The 14,888-nt window shown below is 45.6% G+C and overlaps 1 protein-coding gene across 1 annotated transcript in view; it reads right to left on the bottom strand.

Moving 5' to 3' along the window:
* CACNA1H (calcium voltage-gated channel subunit alpha1 H) overlaps positions 1 to 14,888 on the bottom strand; it is a 419,417-nt gene that overhangs the window by 86,238 nt on the left and 318,291 nt on the right. The window contains exon 11 of the mRNA XM_084818118.1: positions 892 to 1,043. Coding sequence (XP_084674244.1) covers positions 892 to 1,043 — 152 coding nt within the window. The remainder of the gene's footprint in view (positions 1 to 891; positions 1,044 to 14,888) is intronic.

Genomic DNA, 14,888 nt, shown 5'->3' with positions numbered 1-14,888 from the left:
CGCTCATGCCCTGCTTGTAGGTCTCCCATGGGCAGCTGGTCGGCCACTGTGTGAACAGAATGCTGGACTAGATGGACCCTCGGTCTGATCCAGCAGGGCTCTTCCTATGTTACATGCTGGTATTCTCCGAAACTGAACTCAGCCCTTGAGCAGCCCTGCAGCCCTGACTTAGGGAAATTACACTGCCCAGGTCTACTGTGCCTGGTATGTTGCACAGCAGTGATCCAAATACTGGGGTGGGGTGGGGTGGGGGGAGGGGGGGAGGGACCTCTGTCTCTTCTTTCCCCCTTCCCAGTAGCCCTATAAGTGGGTGGATGGCAGGGAAGGGCAGGAATGGTCTTGGAGGACAGTGGCTGGGTGGGAGTGTGAACACTGGGGGTCTGGGAAGAAGTTCAGTTCCTTCCTTTGGCTTGGATTTTTTAATCTGGGATGAATCAAAATTATGGTGTCATAATGTTTGCGGCTGGACTGATTAGCCCCCAAGCCAGGAAATAATGAGGTTTGGCAGCGTCTTTTGATTAGAGAGAGAGAGAGAGGCCAGATCTTCACCTGTGTCATATCGTTACAATCTCATCAGGGTAACGCTATATCCCTCTCGTGCATTTATATGTTGTAGGACATGCACTGCCTTTTGTTTGCTGTATTTTGCATAATGTGGAATAAAAAGCAGGAAATAACACGACAATAGTGGTATATTGAATGTGTAATGTGTCCCAACAGTTATCAGTGCACGTCAATACCTCTATAAAGCAGTAGTGTAGATCTGGACAGAGAGATGGACAGAGAGAGAGAGAGAGAGAGAGAGAGAGAGTTCTTTCCCTTTGGCTGTCTCTGCCCCTGTGTCCTGCATGCAGCCTCTGGATGCCTTTCAGCCTCTGGATGCCAACGTACCTGATCACCACGATGATGCCATCAAAAATGTTGTAGGGGTTCTTGATGTAGCCCCAGATGCCAAAGGCCAGGAGTTTAAGCAGCATCTCCAGGGCAAACATGCTAGTGAAGACAATGTTGCTGATCTCAAGGGCGTTGGTCAATTCGTCTGGCTACGCGAGAGCAGGAAACAAAGGAGTCCAAAGTCAGAAGGTTAACATACACTGAGAAACCTTCAGAGCATCGCTATGGGGTCCCTAAAACAGACCCCCCAAACCTTTGCCACAGAATTATAGGAACAGTCCTGCTAGATTGGACTAAAGCCATCTGAGAAGTGGTTTAAGAGGAGAACAGAGCTTTGGGAATCAGATCAAGGGTCCGTCTAGTTCAGCCCCATTCTGCTTCCTACAGTGGCCAACCAGATGCTGCCGGGAAGCCCACAAGTCTGGGGAGGAAGGCAATAGCCCCCCCCCCCTGCAACCGGGTTTCAGTGGCACACGGAAATTCCATGAAGGTAATAGCTATGTGTAGATCTCTCCTCCTTCAGGAATTTGTCTCATCCCCCCCCCTTTTTAAATCCATCTAAGCTAGAAGACATTGTCCCATCTTGCAGCAGTGAGTTCCAAAAGTTAATTGTGCATTGCTTCAAGGACTTTCTTTTGTCTGTCCAGAATCTTCATCAGACGATCACAAGTTGTAATATTACAAGAGAGGGAGGAAAACTCTTATTTTTACAGATTCTCCATAATTCTACTCCAGAAAGTTTGAATGGATTCCATGGACCAGAGCAGCCTCCCCACTCCTGGCTTCCTCCAGATGTGCCAGACTACAACTTCTATCATCCCTAGCCAGCATGCCCATTAGCCTGGGTGATTGGGGATAATGGGAGTTGCATCTGACACATCAGGAGAGAATGAGGATGGACTACAGTACAGCCTAAAGCAGAGGGTGCACAACTTTGGGTGGTCTGGGGGCTATTTTCAACCCCTCTCAGAGCCCTTGGGAGGCCGCAGTCCTTGTGGGCACAACAAATCAGATCAAATAGATATTTTTAACAAATGGTGTCTGTAGCAGCTACAAGGTGAAAGGGTCAATATTATCTTGTTTGCAAGCTAATTGTGACCCCTTTAAGGTTCCGTAGCAGCTACGAAGCACTAAAAAGGGAAGCTCAGAAGGTGACAACGAGGGACAGGGCCTTCTCAGTGCTGGCCCCCATCTGTGGAAGAAGCTCCCCAATGAGGTCCTCCTGGCACCAACATTGTTATCTTTTCAGTGCCAGGTTAAGACCTCTGTCTTCCCCCAGGCATTTGGCAACACATGAGTTTTAATTGGTCCTGGATGTGTCTTTATTTATTTATTTGATTTATTAGCCACCCATCTGGCCGGCTACCCAGCCACTCTAGGCGACGCACAATACAAATAACACAAAATACAACATAATCAACAAAACAACATTGCTCTAAAAAACCCTAACCCACCCCAAATGCCTGCCTGCACAGCCAGGTTTTCAAAGCCCGGCAGAAGCTCATCAAAGAACTTTAGTTATGACTGATGGTTCAAAATCATTTTTGGTTATATGACGTTTGTGGATATTATCTGTGTGCTTTTATGTAAATGGCTTTTAAATTTTGTGTATTGCATTTTTGCTTTCGAACTGTGGTGCTGGAGAAGACTCTTACGAGTCCCCTGGACTGCAAGGAGGTCAAATCAGTCCATCCTAAAGGAAATCAACCCTGAGTGCTCATTGGGAGGACAGATACTGAAGCTGAAGCTGAAATATTTTGGCCACCTAATGCGAAGAGAAAACTCTCTGGAAAAGACCCTGATGCTGGGAAAGACTGAAGGCAAAAGGAGAAGGGGACGGCAGAGGGTGAGATGGCTAGATGGCATCACCGATGCAACGAATATGGACTTGAGCACGCTCCGGGAGAGAGCGCAGGACAGGAAGGCCTGGCGTGCTGTGGTCCATGGGGTCATGAAGAGTCGGACACGACTGAACGACTGAACAACAACAATTGCATTTTAATGTTTTAACTTCTGTAAACCGCCCAGAGATCTTCGTCTATGGAGCAGTATAGAAATGTAATTAATAATAATAATAGTAATAGTAATAATAGGTCAAAATTAGCTAGCGAACAAGTTAATTTTATTTTTGACCCTTTTTTGTGCCCCATAGCCACTATGGATGCCATTTTAGGGAGATTTTTTTTTTGTTAAATTAAACTGATTTTGGGGGGTAGCTGGAGTGGCGAGGCTGCATACAGCTCATGGGTTCCATGTTGCCCACCCCTTATCTAAAGCATCCAGTGATTCTACAACCTCCTGAAGTATCTCCTGATATGGAGGGAACTGATTTCATGACTGGAATGGTTTGCCCCTAAGTAATGCTTTACTTAAGTTTATAGTCCTGTAATTAGAGCACTTTGCTCTATGTTCTGTCCTTGAGGGACACGGTTGCTCCCCCTCTTCTCTGGATCTCCTTGGAACTGAACAGACATTCTACTTCTGACATTGCCCAAACGGGTGATTTGCAGTCAAAGAAACAGATAGGCATCTAGGGATGTGTAAAACACATCTAATTTAGCTGGTCTTTTGGCTTCCCTGGAAATCCCTCCAAAGTTCCGCTTAAGTGGGAAATTCCAGATGTACTTCAAATTTCAAATTGGAATGTTCTACTTTCTGTAATGCACCATGGGGGGAACAAAAGCAGCCAAATGCTTAGATACGATTCTAATGGTGGTCACGAAATCTTTTTCAATTAAATGGTGTTCCAGTTGCAGCCAGCACAGGGCAGGAACTAGCAAAATGGGACAATTAAGGGCTCTAGGACTGCCACAGTAGCAATTGGTAAGACGAGTGTAAATGTCCCGTTTCTTACCCTGTTAAGTTGATCAGGGAGATTATTATTACAATGGGAAAGTATGATGGGAAAGTGTATTGATGGAGGAAAGAGAGCAAGAATTGCATATAGGCTATTAAACCAAATAATTGCAATCAGGGTCCACAATATTACATCTGCTTATTTGATGCTCGATCAGTGGTGAGAATAAAGCGGTTCAGATGTACAGCCTGGGTTTAAAACAAAAAGAAAGGGCCCAGCTAGATGTCACATGGAGATGTGTGCACTGTTACCCCGATGGTTCTTTTAAAACAGGAAAAACACATTCAGAGGGAAAGGGGAGAAGGGCTGCTGATTACAGCCCATGCCAATTATTTCCTCAGTCCAAATCTTGTCCCCCCACCCCACCCCTTGCAGAGTTCCTATGCAGGAAAGCTTTTCCTTTCCTGTTTTTTCACTACATACCCTCTAGGTGGCACTGTGCCACAGTGGAATAATGCAGTTCTACTACATAGGGATGTCAGAGAATTCTGCCACGGATCTCGGTGAGGCCGAATGCCAGTGCACTCGGCCCCCCGACATCTGTGGCAGAACGAAGTCCCCGCCCCCCCACGAAATGTGCATGAAACGGAGCACTTACCTGCTGCCGTCCGCGCTGACTTGTGAATGGCGGCCGCATCTGCGGCCGCCATTCGCTTTCTCTTCATAGCCGTGATAGGCTACGTAAATAATTATGTAGCCTATCACGACTAATGCAGAGACACCATTTGCGTCCCTGTGGAGGCCATGATAGGCTACGTAAGTATTTACGTAGCCTATCACAGCAAGCAAAACAACAACAGCGGACGCAAATGGCGGCGGCTACGGTGGCCGCCATTTGCGTTCCCTTTTTTTCAACGTCTTAACCTAAGTAAATATTTACATAGGCTATTACGGCGAAAAAAAAAGGGAACGCAAATGGCGTAGTGGGCGCTATTTGTGTTCCTCCCCCCCCCCCGCCGTAATAGCCTACATAAATATTTACGTAGGCTAAAACAGCGGGGGAAAAAGGAACGCAAATGGCGCCTACTACACCATTTGCGTTCCCCTTTTTTTTCGCCGTAATAGCCTACGTAAATATTTACATAGGCTAAAATGGCGAAAAAAAGGGAACGCAAATGGTGGCCACCATAGCTGCCGCCATTTGCGTCTGCTGTTTTTTTTTTGCTTGCCGTGATAGGCTACGTAAATATTTACAATGCCTATCACGGCAAAATACAGGGACACAAATGGCGGCGGCTACGGCAGCCGCCATTTGCGTCCCTGCAGGCTGCCCAGCGGCCACATATCCAGCTGCGGGTGGCCCCGGCCGGCAGCTCTGTGGAATCTCTGCGGAGCGGAGCTGGCCGGACAGACAGAATTTTGGGGGGAGGGACGGAGCGCCTCCCCCCCACCGCGAATGTCACCCTTCGAAAAGGTAAGTGACTTTCGTACATCCCTAGTTCCACATGTTGGATAATAAATTTTCTTTCACTTTCAGAAATAATACTCAATTTTCCCTGCTCTAAGAAAACCCCATTGAAAGTGCTCTTTCCATGTACCCAGTCTATAAATCCAAATGTTTCCTCTTGTTTCAAGGATTGCCAGATTAGATGGTTGTTCTATAGGAAATATTGTCATGTCTGAATGGGTATGGCCATCAGAACGTTCTGTCATTCATTCTTGGCATTATAGCTGACTTGTGGTATCTATCTATCTATCTATCTATCTATCATCTATCTATCTATCTATCTATCTATCTATCTATCTATCTAATCATCTATCTATATCTACGTATCTATCGGGGTGGGCAACATGGCTCCCGCTGCCACCATTGCACTAGTTAAATTTGACCATTTTGCTGCTTTGTAGCAGTTTGCTGCCAAGTTTCGGCAACAAACCACTGAAATTTTTCCTGCTGCCACTCAGCAACATGGCAGCATCGGCAGGAGTGTAGCTCATGTAGAAGGTGTGTGTGGGGAGCTGAAAATGGCCCCTGGACCCCCAAAGTTGCCCATGCCTGATATATAGTAATACGTTATATTTGCATAGCCCTTTCAAGCGTTCAAAGTGTTTCACATACATTCATCTACATGAAATCATTACAACAATCCTGTACAGTAAGTCATTATTATTATTATTATTATGCCCCATATTACAGATGAGGCTGAGAGAGAGCAACTTGCCTAAAACCACCTACTGAGTTCATGGCAGAGGTGAAATTTGAACTGGGCTCGGTCTTTTAGCTGCAACAGAACAACAGATCCCTACCACAAGAAAATCATAAACAATCCAATGGATGTTAAAGGCCTTCTTCTGTCTAAATATGCATAGGATTACGCTCTTAGTAGCTTTGCTTTGGCTTTAAATGGTTTTTAAAAAGTCAAGGAGGAGAAAAAAAGGAGCCAACCTAGTAATGGGGTGATGATGTGTTATTAATAGCGTGGGATAGAGTAAAATGTAGCCAAAGGTTTGAAATCTAACCTTTAACTTCTATTTTTTACAGTGAGGATTTTGAAAGAAGGTATCTTTTAGATAATATTTAGAAACCATTTAGTTTTTACAGGGATAATGGGCTTCTATTAGAAACAGCCCAAACGTTGCAGTTTGAGGATATCTTTAACAGAATGGGTAGAAATAGGTTGTTTTTCTGCTGGTACTTCAGAGAAGGAATTTTATTTTAAAAGGTATCTGGAGGAGACAGAGCCTTAACTCTGTTAGAAAAGATTATGTCTTCACTGACGAAGTCCAAAGGTCTGTAGTCTACGATCAATGACTTACAAATAGAGCACACAGGAAAGGACAAATGCATTAAAATATATGTGGAGCAGTGATATGGCATAAGAGGACAAATGTAGGAAGTTAAGTAAGGAAATTTTTTTTCAACATTCCTACCAATTGACACAGAAATGGTTTCAAAAAGTACTAGATCATTGGACATAGGACACCTGCAAAATTAAGTAAGGTGCTAAGTTTGAGCGACAGTGGAAGTGATTTAAACAATTCTGGAACAAATTATAATGATAGGTAACCCAGTTTTGTCGGTATAAGGAAGAGGAAAGGTTGGTATACGTTGGGTGTTGAGTATGTTGTTGTTGATCTCTTTTTCCTTTGGGAAATTTAATTTTTAAAATCAATAAAAATGTGCAAAGACAAAATTAAATAACATGAATAATAGTTTAAATAATTCAAAGGTTGGAGATATCCAAGACTGAATATAGGTGACAACTACATATAGATGGAGATTTAAAAATAAGGTTATTAAGGAAAAGTGTCACAAACCATCCAGGATATTTTCTCTGGACTTGATTTACATCTAAACCCTTTTTTTAAAAAAAGTGTGTTTAGCTATGTATGAGATTAGGTAGGCAAAAGGTTTCGAGAACAATTTAGCAATTCAATCATAATAGCAAGAATTGAGCTTGCATATAAGCGGTCATCTCCAGAGGGGCTGGTAACTGAGGTTTAAAGGATTGATCTGCAGCATATATGGTAAATTGACTCGTTTGATCAGATTTCAGGATGGAGGAGAAAAGAAGCATGAAATTAAAGAGGTTTGGGGGCAGCTGGGGTGGATAATATGTTTGTATGACCAGAGCAACCAGAAGTCTTGGTCACAGAATTGCTAGGGTTTGCGAAATTGCTATTGTTTGTGGAACTCTGCCATATAAACAAGTGCAATGGTTCAGTTTTGAAAAAATGTGATCGTTATAATAATGATATATAAGTTTAATTTTAAAACATACTAAGAGAAGATATAATTCCTACACATTTTATTTTAGGCAAAGGTGGAGGACCATGTCGCGGTGTGTGGAATTATGACTAGAAATGAGACCATTTTTTTGGCTATACTGAGATCCTCAAAATTCCTCACATGGTAGAATTCCCCCCCCCCCAAACCTCAGTGACAGCTCTGTGTAGAACCATAATTAGGGACTGCTTGTAAAATATGCCATGTTTAAAAAAATTGTTTAACCTTCCCTCCCATCAGCCTATTTACTCTTTAACTGACTTTTCAGCCAGAATACACAAAATGAGTGTTACAACAGCAGCAACAAGGCGCATGCTAGTAGAGGTCCCTTAAGATTCTCCGAACCACCCCCTTTAGTTTCTAGGGGCGCAATCCTGCACATGTTAGACCAAAAAAGCTCTATAGCTCCCAGCATTCCCCAGCTAGCCATGCTGATGGTGGAGAGACAACTGTAACCAACTAATTGGAATGAACTAAGTCTGCAGGCAAGTGCTTCGTAACATTTCCTCCATAGGCTCAGCCTGAAGGGGGCACAGAGTACGGAAGGAAGCCGTGAAGTACACCATGACATGCAGATTCAGATAAAGACCCCATTAAAACACATCCATTCATTTTAATTAATGTAAACATGTCCATGTGGTTCGAGCCTGCAGGAACATCCCCAGCCACTAGGGGCAGATTTAGCTTAGCGCATAGCTTTGCAGTCCATCCAGCTTAAAGCCAGGGGAGATGTGCAGGCCAAGGGAGAGTGTTCAATAGAAATGTTCTCATATAGCTCAGGAAGCTGCCCCATAACAAGCCAGGCTGTTTGTCCACCTAGCCAAGTCCTGTCTACTCGGACATATCCTGTTTTCACTGGAGATGCTGGGGACTGAACCTGGCACCTGCAGTATGCAAAGCAGAGCAAGGCAGAGTGGTGTCGTCGTGAGAGTGTTTGACAAAGCCTGGGATGACCCAGGTCCAAATCCCTACTCAGCCATGAAGCTCAGAGGGTGACCCTGGGCTGGTCACCATCTCTCAGCCTGTATCAAAGTAAGGGCTTTTCCAACCTGTGAGAAGCCGGGTCTGTTTGCTGGTGACAAAAAATTAAGCATGCACACTGCTATTGAGTGCTATTGCCCTCTGCCCAAGATATTCATGGAGAGTAAGATTACCACTGGCTATTAATCAAGATGGCTATATATTACCCTCCAGGACCACGGCCAGTATGCCTCTCAATACCAGGAGTTGTAAATTCCTCCTTGAGAGAGGGAGTGGTGCCTGCCGCTTTAAAAGAGGTGGTACTTAGACCACTCCTGGAAAAGCCTAACCTGGACCCAGAGGATGTTAACAATTATAGGCCAGAGGCCAACATCCCCTTCCTGGGCAAGGTGCTTGAGCGGGTGGTTGTAGGACAGCTCCAGGCACTGTTGAATGGAACGGATTATCTAGATCCATTTCAATCGGGCTTCAGGCCTGGTTTTGGAACGGAAACTGCCTTGGTTGCCCTGTGGGATGACCTCTGCTGGGAGAGGGACAGGGGGAGTGTGACCCTGTTGATTCTCCTGGACATCTCAGCAGCTTTTGATACCATGGTATCCTTCTGGATAGGTTTTGTGGGCTGGGAGTTGGAGGCACCGCACTGCAGTGGTTCCGCTCCTACTTGGATGGCTGATTCCAGAAGGTGGTGCTGGGGGATTATTGCTTTGTGCCATGGCAATTGTGCCATGGGGTTCCACAGGGCTCTATTTTATCCCCCATGCTGTTTAACATCTACATGAAACCGCTGGGGGAGGTAATCCGGAGGTGTGGGCTGAGGTGCCATCAATATGCGGATGACACCCAGCTCTACCTCTCTTTCTCATCAAACCCAGGTGAGGCAGTGGCTGTTCTGAATCAGTGCCTGGCACGGTAATGGACTGGATGAGGGCCAATAAACTGAAACTCAATCCAGACAAGACGGAGGTACTGTTAGTGGGTGGTTTGTCTGCCCAGCGATATTCAACCTGTTCTGGAGGGGGTTGCATTCCCCCTAAAGTATCACGTTCATAGTTTGGGGGTGCTCCTAGATCCAGAACTGTCACTTGAGGCACAGGTGAACTCAGTGGCACAGAGCACTTTCTGTCAGCTCAGGCTGGTATACCAACTGCACCCTTATTTCGACAGAGAAAGCCTAGCTACAGTTATCCATGCTCTGATAACTTCTCATCTGGACTTCTGCAATGCGTTATACGTGGGGCTTTGAAAACGGTCCGGAAACTTCAGCTGGTCCAAAATAGGGCAGCAAGATTGTTAACAGGGTCTGGCCAGTGAGCTCATATTACGCTGGTATTTTCCAGCTGCACTGGCTGCCAGTCCATTTCTGGGCCCGATTCAAAGTGCTGGTATTAACATTCAAAGCCCTTAACGGCTTGGGGCCAGGTTACCTGAAGGATCGCCTCCTTCCATATGTGCCTGCCCAGACCTTAAGATGATCCTCAGCGGCCCTCCTCTGTGAGCCCCTGCCAAAGGAAGTGAGGCGGGTGGCTACTAGGAGGAGGGCCTTTTCTGCTGTGGCACCCCGGCTTCACCTGGCACGTACATTGTATTCCTTTCGGCGCCAGGTGAAAACCTTTTTGTTTTCCCAGGCATTTTAGCATTTTAGCTTTCTAGACTTTCTAGTTGGCCATGGTGGAAAAAAAAAAAAGGCTGGAGTAGAGAAGCCTTTGGCCCAATCCAGCATGGCTCTTCTTATGTTGAGAAGGCATCGTTCAGAACCCTAAAGCAAACTCGCACTTCTTTCATGTATAACAGATTTTATGAATCCTCTCTCAAGCATTGGACAGATGTTATTGAGACACTGGCCTTAAGATAAGCTACAGAAGCAAACCTGGCTGAGAAGCAATGTAATAACACCCATGTCAGTAGGTCTGCATCCTAGCTTACTTACTCAGAGAATACAAATCTCTCCTATTTCCTCCTTGTATGGATCTCGAATAGAAGAGGGGGCCATTTCCATACGTGACTCATCTGCCTGAAAATAGCTTCCCCTCTCCCATTTCGATCATTCGTTAGACAGCATGTTAATAGCCAGGAAATAGCCAGAGGTCATTATCGCATTAGCCAAGTTCTGAGAGATGGGGTGTCATGGTGACAACAAAGCGCAATGGAGAAAAACGCATGTTTCATTTGAGATAAAAAGCATGCAACTGCCAGAGAGGCAGCCGAAGGCATCTGGAATTCATGGAAGCCGGAGGAGTTCATGGCCCTGAATTTTTCTTAATTGATAGAAGTGGGCATTGTTGTTGGGGTTTTTTACATGGCGAGGGCTGTCTGTAGTGTGGCAGAGATACCCATGTGCAAAAGGGCTCAGAGCATGGCCAGCACTATGCATATAACCTCTGACAGGGGCTCAAACCTAAGGACTGTGGGCCAAATTTGACCCACCAGGAGTACTAATCTGGCAGAGGATCTTCAGGGCCTTGAGAAGGGAAGGGTCTTTCCTCTCACTGGCTTCCAGGGCCCCATGGCCCGGGGCAGCCCAGAGGGCCCCGGACTACACCAGAGAAGCAGCAGCGGCAAACTGCCGTGCGGAAATGAGCTGCTGGTTTGGCAGCCAAGACCGCAGCCGATTTAAACAGTGGCAGCTGGTGACTCCGAAGTCAGTGGGCCAGTGAATCTGCTCCGGGCTTCAGTCAGAGCCAGAGCACCTTGGGTAGCTCCTTTAGAGTTCTGCCTGGTTCTGCCACTGATTGGAGATTGCTGGGTTACGTTCAGCCCTGATTTGGCAACTAGAGTTTGTATTTCCCAAAGCTCCCTCCCTCCCTCCCTCCCTCCTCCTCAACCCCTCGCTGAACTTTCTCAAGTTGATACTTTCTGCACCTGCCTGTCTGGGTTGCTCAGAACTAATCACTGAGTTGGACCAGGTGCTTTGTATACAAGCTGCTTCACTTCAGGGAGCCTTGTTGCTATTCTACTCCACCTTGTATCACGTGGAGTCACCTCCGAAGCAGCCCGCTTCGACTTTGGACCAAAGAGGTGCACAGCCCTAGTGTACAGGGCCCCAATATCACTTCTCACATTACACTTTCAAAAAAGACAACCACAGCATCAGACATCACTCCTGTGTCTGAGGGTGGAACTAAATGTTACAGGAGATGCGTAGCTAACATCCAAAAGAGCAACCCCCTGTGTCTTTGTCCTCCCCGCCATACTGTCTGAACTCAAAAGTGTCTTGTGGCACCTTAAAGACTAAAAAAGTGATTGTGGCACAAGATTTTGTGGGCTACAGTCCACTGCCTCAGATGCACGGTGGGTTATCCTGGCAGCCATATTATATATATATGGGCATAGAGAGGGGAAAATGTAAACATTGGGGCAACATGAAAAAACTGGACCTTTAGGATTTGCTTGTGAAACAAGTGCTGTTATGCTATAAAGCACCACATATATTTATGATATTTATTCATACTTGTGATGCAATAACAACACCCAAAATCCAGAGACATTTTGCCCGGTGAATTGAGACTTTGCATTTAACTAGCTCATTCAAAGTTCTCGGCTAGTTTGTTCATAATGTGACATTTACCTTGAACCCTGAGATATCAGAATGGAAGCTGATGTGCCTGATCTGGACACCATTGTAGGTTTCCAGTCCAAAAACTGTCTCAGCCCTTGGATCTGTTTCCAAGGGGCCAGAAAAGATGCAATACACACTATAATGCACCATCTCCCTTGACCACAGAGGGATCACAACGAAAATGAGTCAGAACATTCACAACACAACTCTCCAATTGTTGTTTGAGCTGCTTCTTGACCCCTGGAATCAGTTTTAAGGGAGGGAGGGAGGGACAGAAAGATGCATAAATAGATTGCAGTGTGACATCCAAAGCACAGCCTCTCTAACATTGTACTTTGCAGTTGACATTTAGCTTTATGGTTTATACACTTGAACTGATGCGTGGCTGTGTGTAGCACAGATTAAACCTGTTACTTTACTCACTACATAGTCCCCTCCCCATCTATGACTAATCTGTTTAACTAATGTGTTACTGGCTTCCATATGAGATTCCCAGGGCTTTCTCATCACTAAGAAAGTAATCTCTAGATGAAAAGCATTTTTTTAAAACAACAACAACAACAACAGGCAATTAGAGCAATGGCTCAGGTAGGATTAGCAAGGCCTCCCCTCCCTCCCTTCCACCTTGCTCCATCTCACCTCATCCCACCTCCTGTTTCAATTGCAGGATATAGTTTAAATGGATTTAGGGCACAATCCTATGGGGATAGGCGGCCGCCTCCGAACTCAGAGGCAACCACCTATCCAATGCAGGGTAGGAGAAGCACGGAGGGGATCATCCCCTCTGCGCTTCAGCCACCCTGCATTTGTGGCTAGACAGCCGATTTCGACTGTCTAGCCACAGGAAGGCAAAGCGGTGGAAGCAGCTGCTGGGCAACACATAGGATGTGTCGTACCAGCATTCCCACCTTCCCCGCCTCGGAATGCCCCCTAGAACGCCCCGTTTTCACCGCTCCATGCTCCTCTTCCAAGCGCAGGGCCATTCTGTGCTGCCTGCGAGGCAGCGCGGAAGAGGGGGAAGGTTGGTTCTCTGGGAACCGACCTCAGAGTGTGGGCTCTGAGGTCAGTTCCCAGAAACCAACATGTCCTATGGCTGTCTAGCCGCTGACTAGCAGCCATAGGATTGCTCCCTTAAAGTGCTAGTAATGTCAGCGAGGAGTTGAATCAATAACATGGTTAGGGGAAGTGATGCGTTAGCTCTTAAGCATCACTTAAAAAACCAGCCCCGAGTATATTAAAACACACTCACGCACACGCACACAGAACTACAACACATTTCACTAATGTGATCTAATATCTGGATGATAGCCAGGATCCCTGGAGCAGGTGCAGTGCTGACCTCACAGCCACTAGCCAATCAATACTGTCCATCCACATTTAGCTTTGCCCCAATTTGAAGTACCATGAAGGAGACTTGCATCAATGTGATTTTTTTTTATAGCTTGCTCTGGGAAAGATAAAGGTACAATTGTCTTGCATATGCTTGTCTGACTTCACCCAAACTTGATTTCCTTGACTAATCTGCTGGTTCCCTTTAACTTCATGAGAAACTCTCTGCGGCAAGGGCTGTTCCTTGGGGGCTGGTCCCCCCTTGTTAATCCTACACTCCCAGCTTGCCTTAGACTTCCACCAATGTGACGCTTCACGGTCTCTGCTCTTCCCTCTTCTCAGCTTCACTCAGCAAAATGCAATCTTATTTCAAGTGGCGTAAATGTCAGGCTAGATTAGATCAATTACCGGCTTTCCCCAACGGGAAGGAAGAATCAGGAGATGCTATATGAGATGAATCTACCTGCAGCGCAGCAACCTAAAGCCTTATTTTCTTGAAAATGGGGGCAATCAGACGGATTATACCTCCAAGGGCACTCACCTGATCAGACAGATGGATAAGGAGGAAGAGGAGGAGGGAAGGAAGGCGGGCTTTAATCATGGAGCAAAATGGACTCACAGGAGAAGAGTCAGTTAGATCTCTGGATAACAATTAAAAGCAAACAAAAGTAATGGGGGAGAGAGGGAAAGACTTGGTTAGGAGGTGTGTGTGTGGGGTGGGCTCTTGAATGCGGACTCTTCAGTATGAGATGTTCTTCTCTGCTGAGCCTGATATACCAATTAATTCCCTGGCAGGAGGATGAAGTCAAGGACACTCTTCTGGCTTTTGTGTTGCTTCCCAAAGACAGAAGATTGCTTTTGCCTGTTTCCTAGAACTGTTGTCCAGAATAGGGATACTGGAGAATTTTGTTCAGTTTGCAGTTTTTTAAGTGAACCGACCTAATTTGCACATCCTGGATTAATATGTGGATTGGAACGCTTATCCTTCAGAGTGCTGCACACTTCTCTGAAATTTGCAATGCAGTTCTTGGCCCAAAACATGTATGCAAAAATGCACATGTTAGGGAATTTCAGCCTCAGTTTGCAAATTGTTTTTAAAGTTTAATATATGCACGCACACGCGCGCACGTGTGCGCACACACACACACACACACACACACTTACTTTCATATGCAATGTCCCTTGAGATATGGATTTTGTAATGATTTCCCCAAAGATACATACTTTTGATTGCAACTTCCCCTAAAATATACATTTTGTAGGCAGCTTTCCTATGAATTTTGAGCTGAAAATGGCGTCACAAAATTTGCAGGAGTGTGCAGCCCTAAGGATAACTGTTCCAACTAGGGATGGACGGACTGTGTGAAATCCACCCCATCTGTGTTTCGTGGATTGTCAGGCGCCTTTCGTTCCATTGTCTGCTCACAGACGGATACAAATTTATTTTTTTCGTCATGCGGAAAAATACGTAAATCATTATGTAAGAGGTTTCATAAGAATTTACATAATTTACCATAGTATGTAACACTTAGCGTATTGTCCCC

This window comes from Heloderma suspectum, chromosome 12 (assembly GCF_057233095.1).
Source record: "Heloderma suspectum isolate Gila_16-S chromosome 12, 16-S_ref, whole genome shotgun sequence".
NCBI lineage: Eukaryota > Metazoa > Chordata > Lepidosauria > Squamata > Helodermatidae > Heloderma > Heloderma suspectum.
The sequence above is the reverse complement of the archived record's forward strand: the minus strand, read 5'-3'. Positions and strand labels throughout refer to the sequence as shown.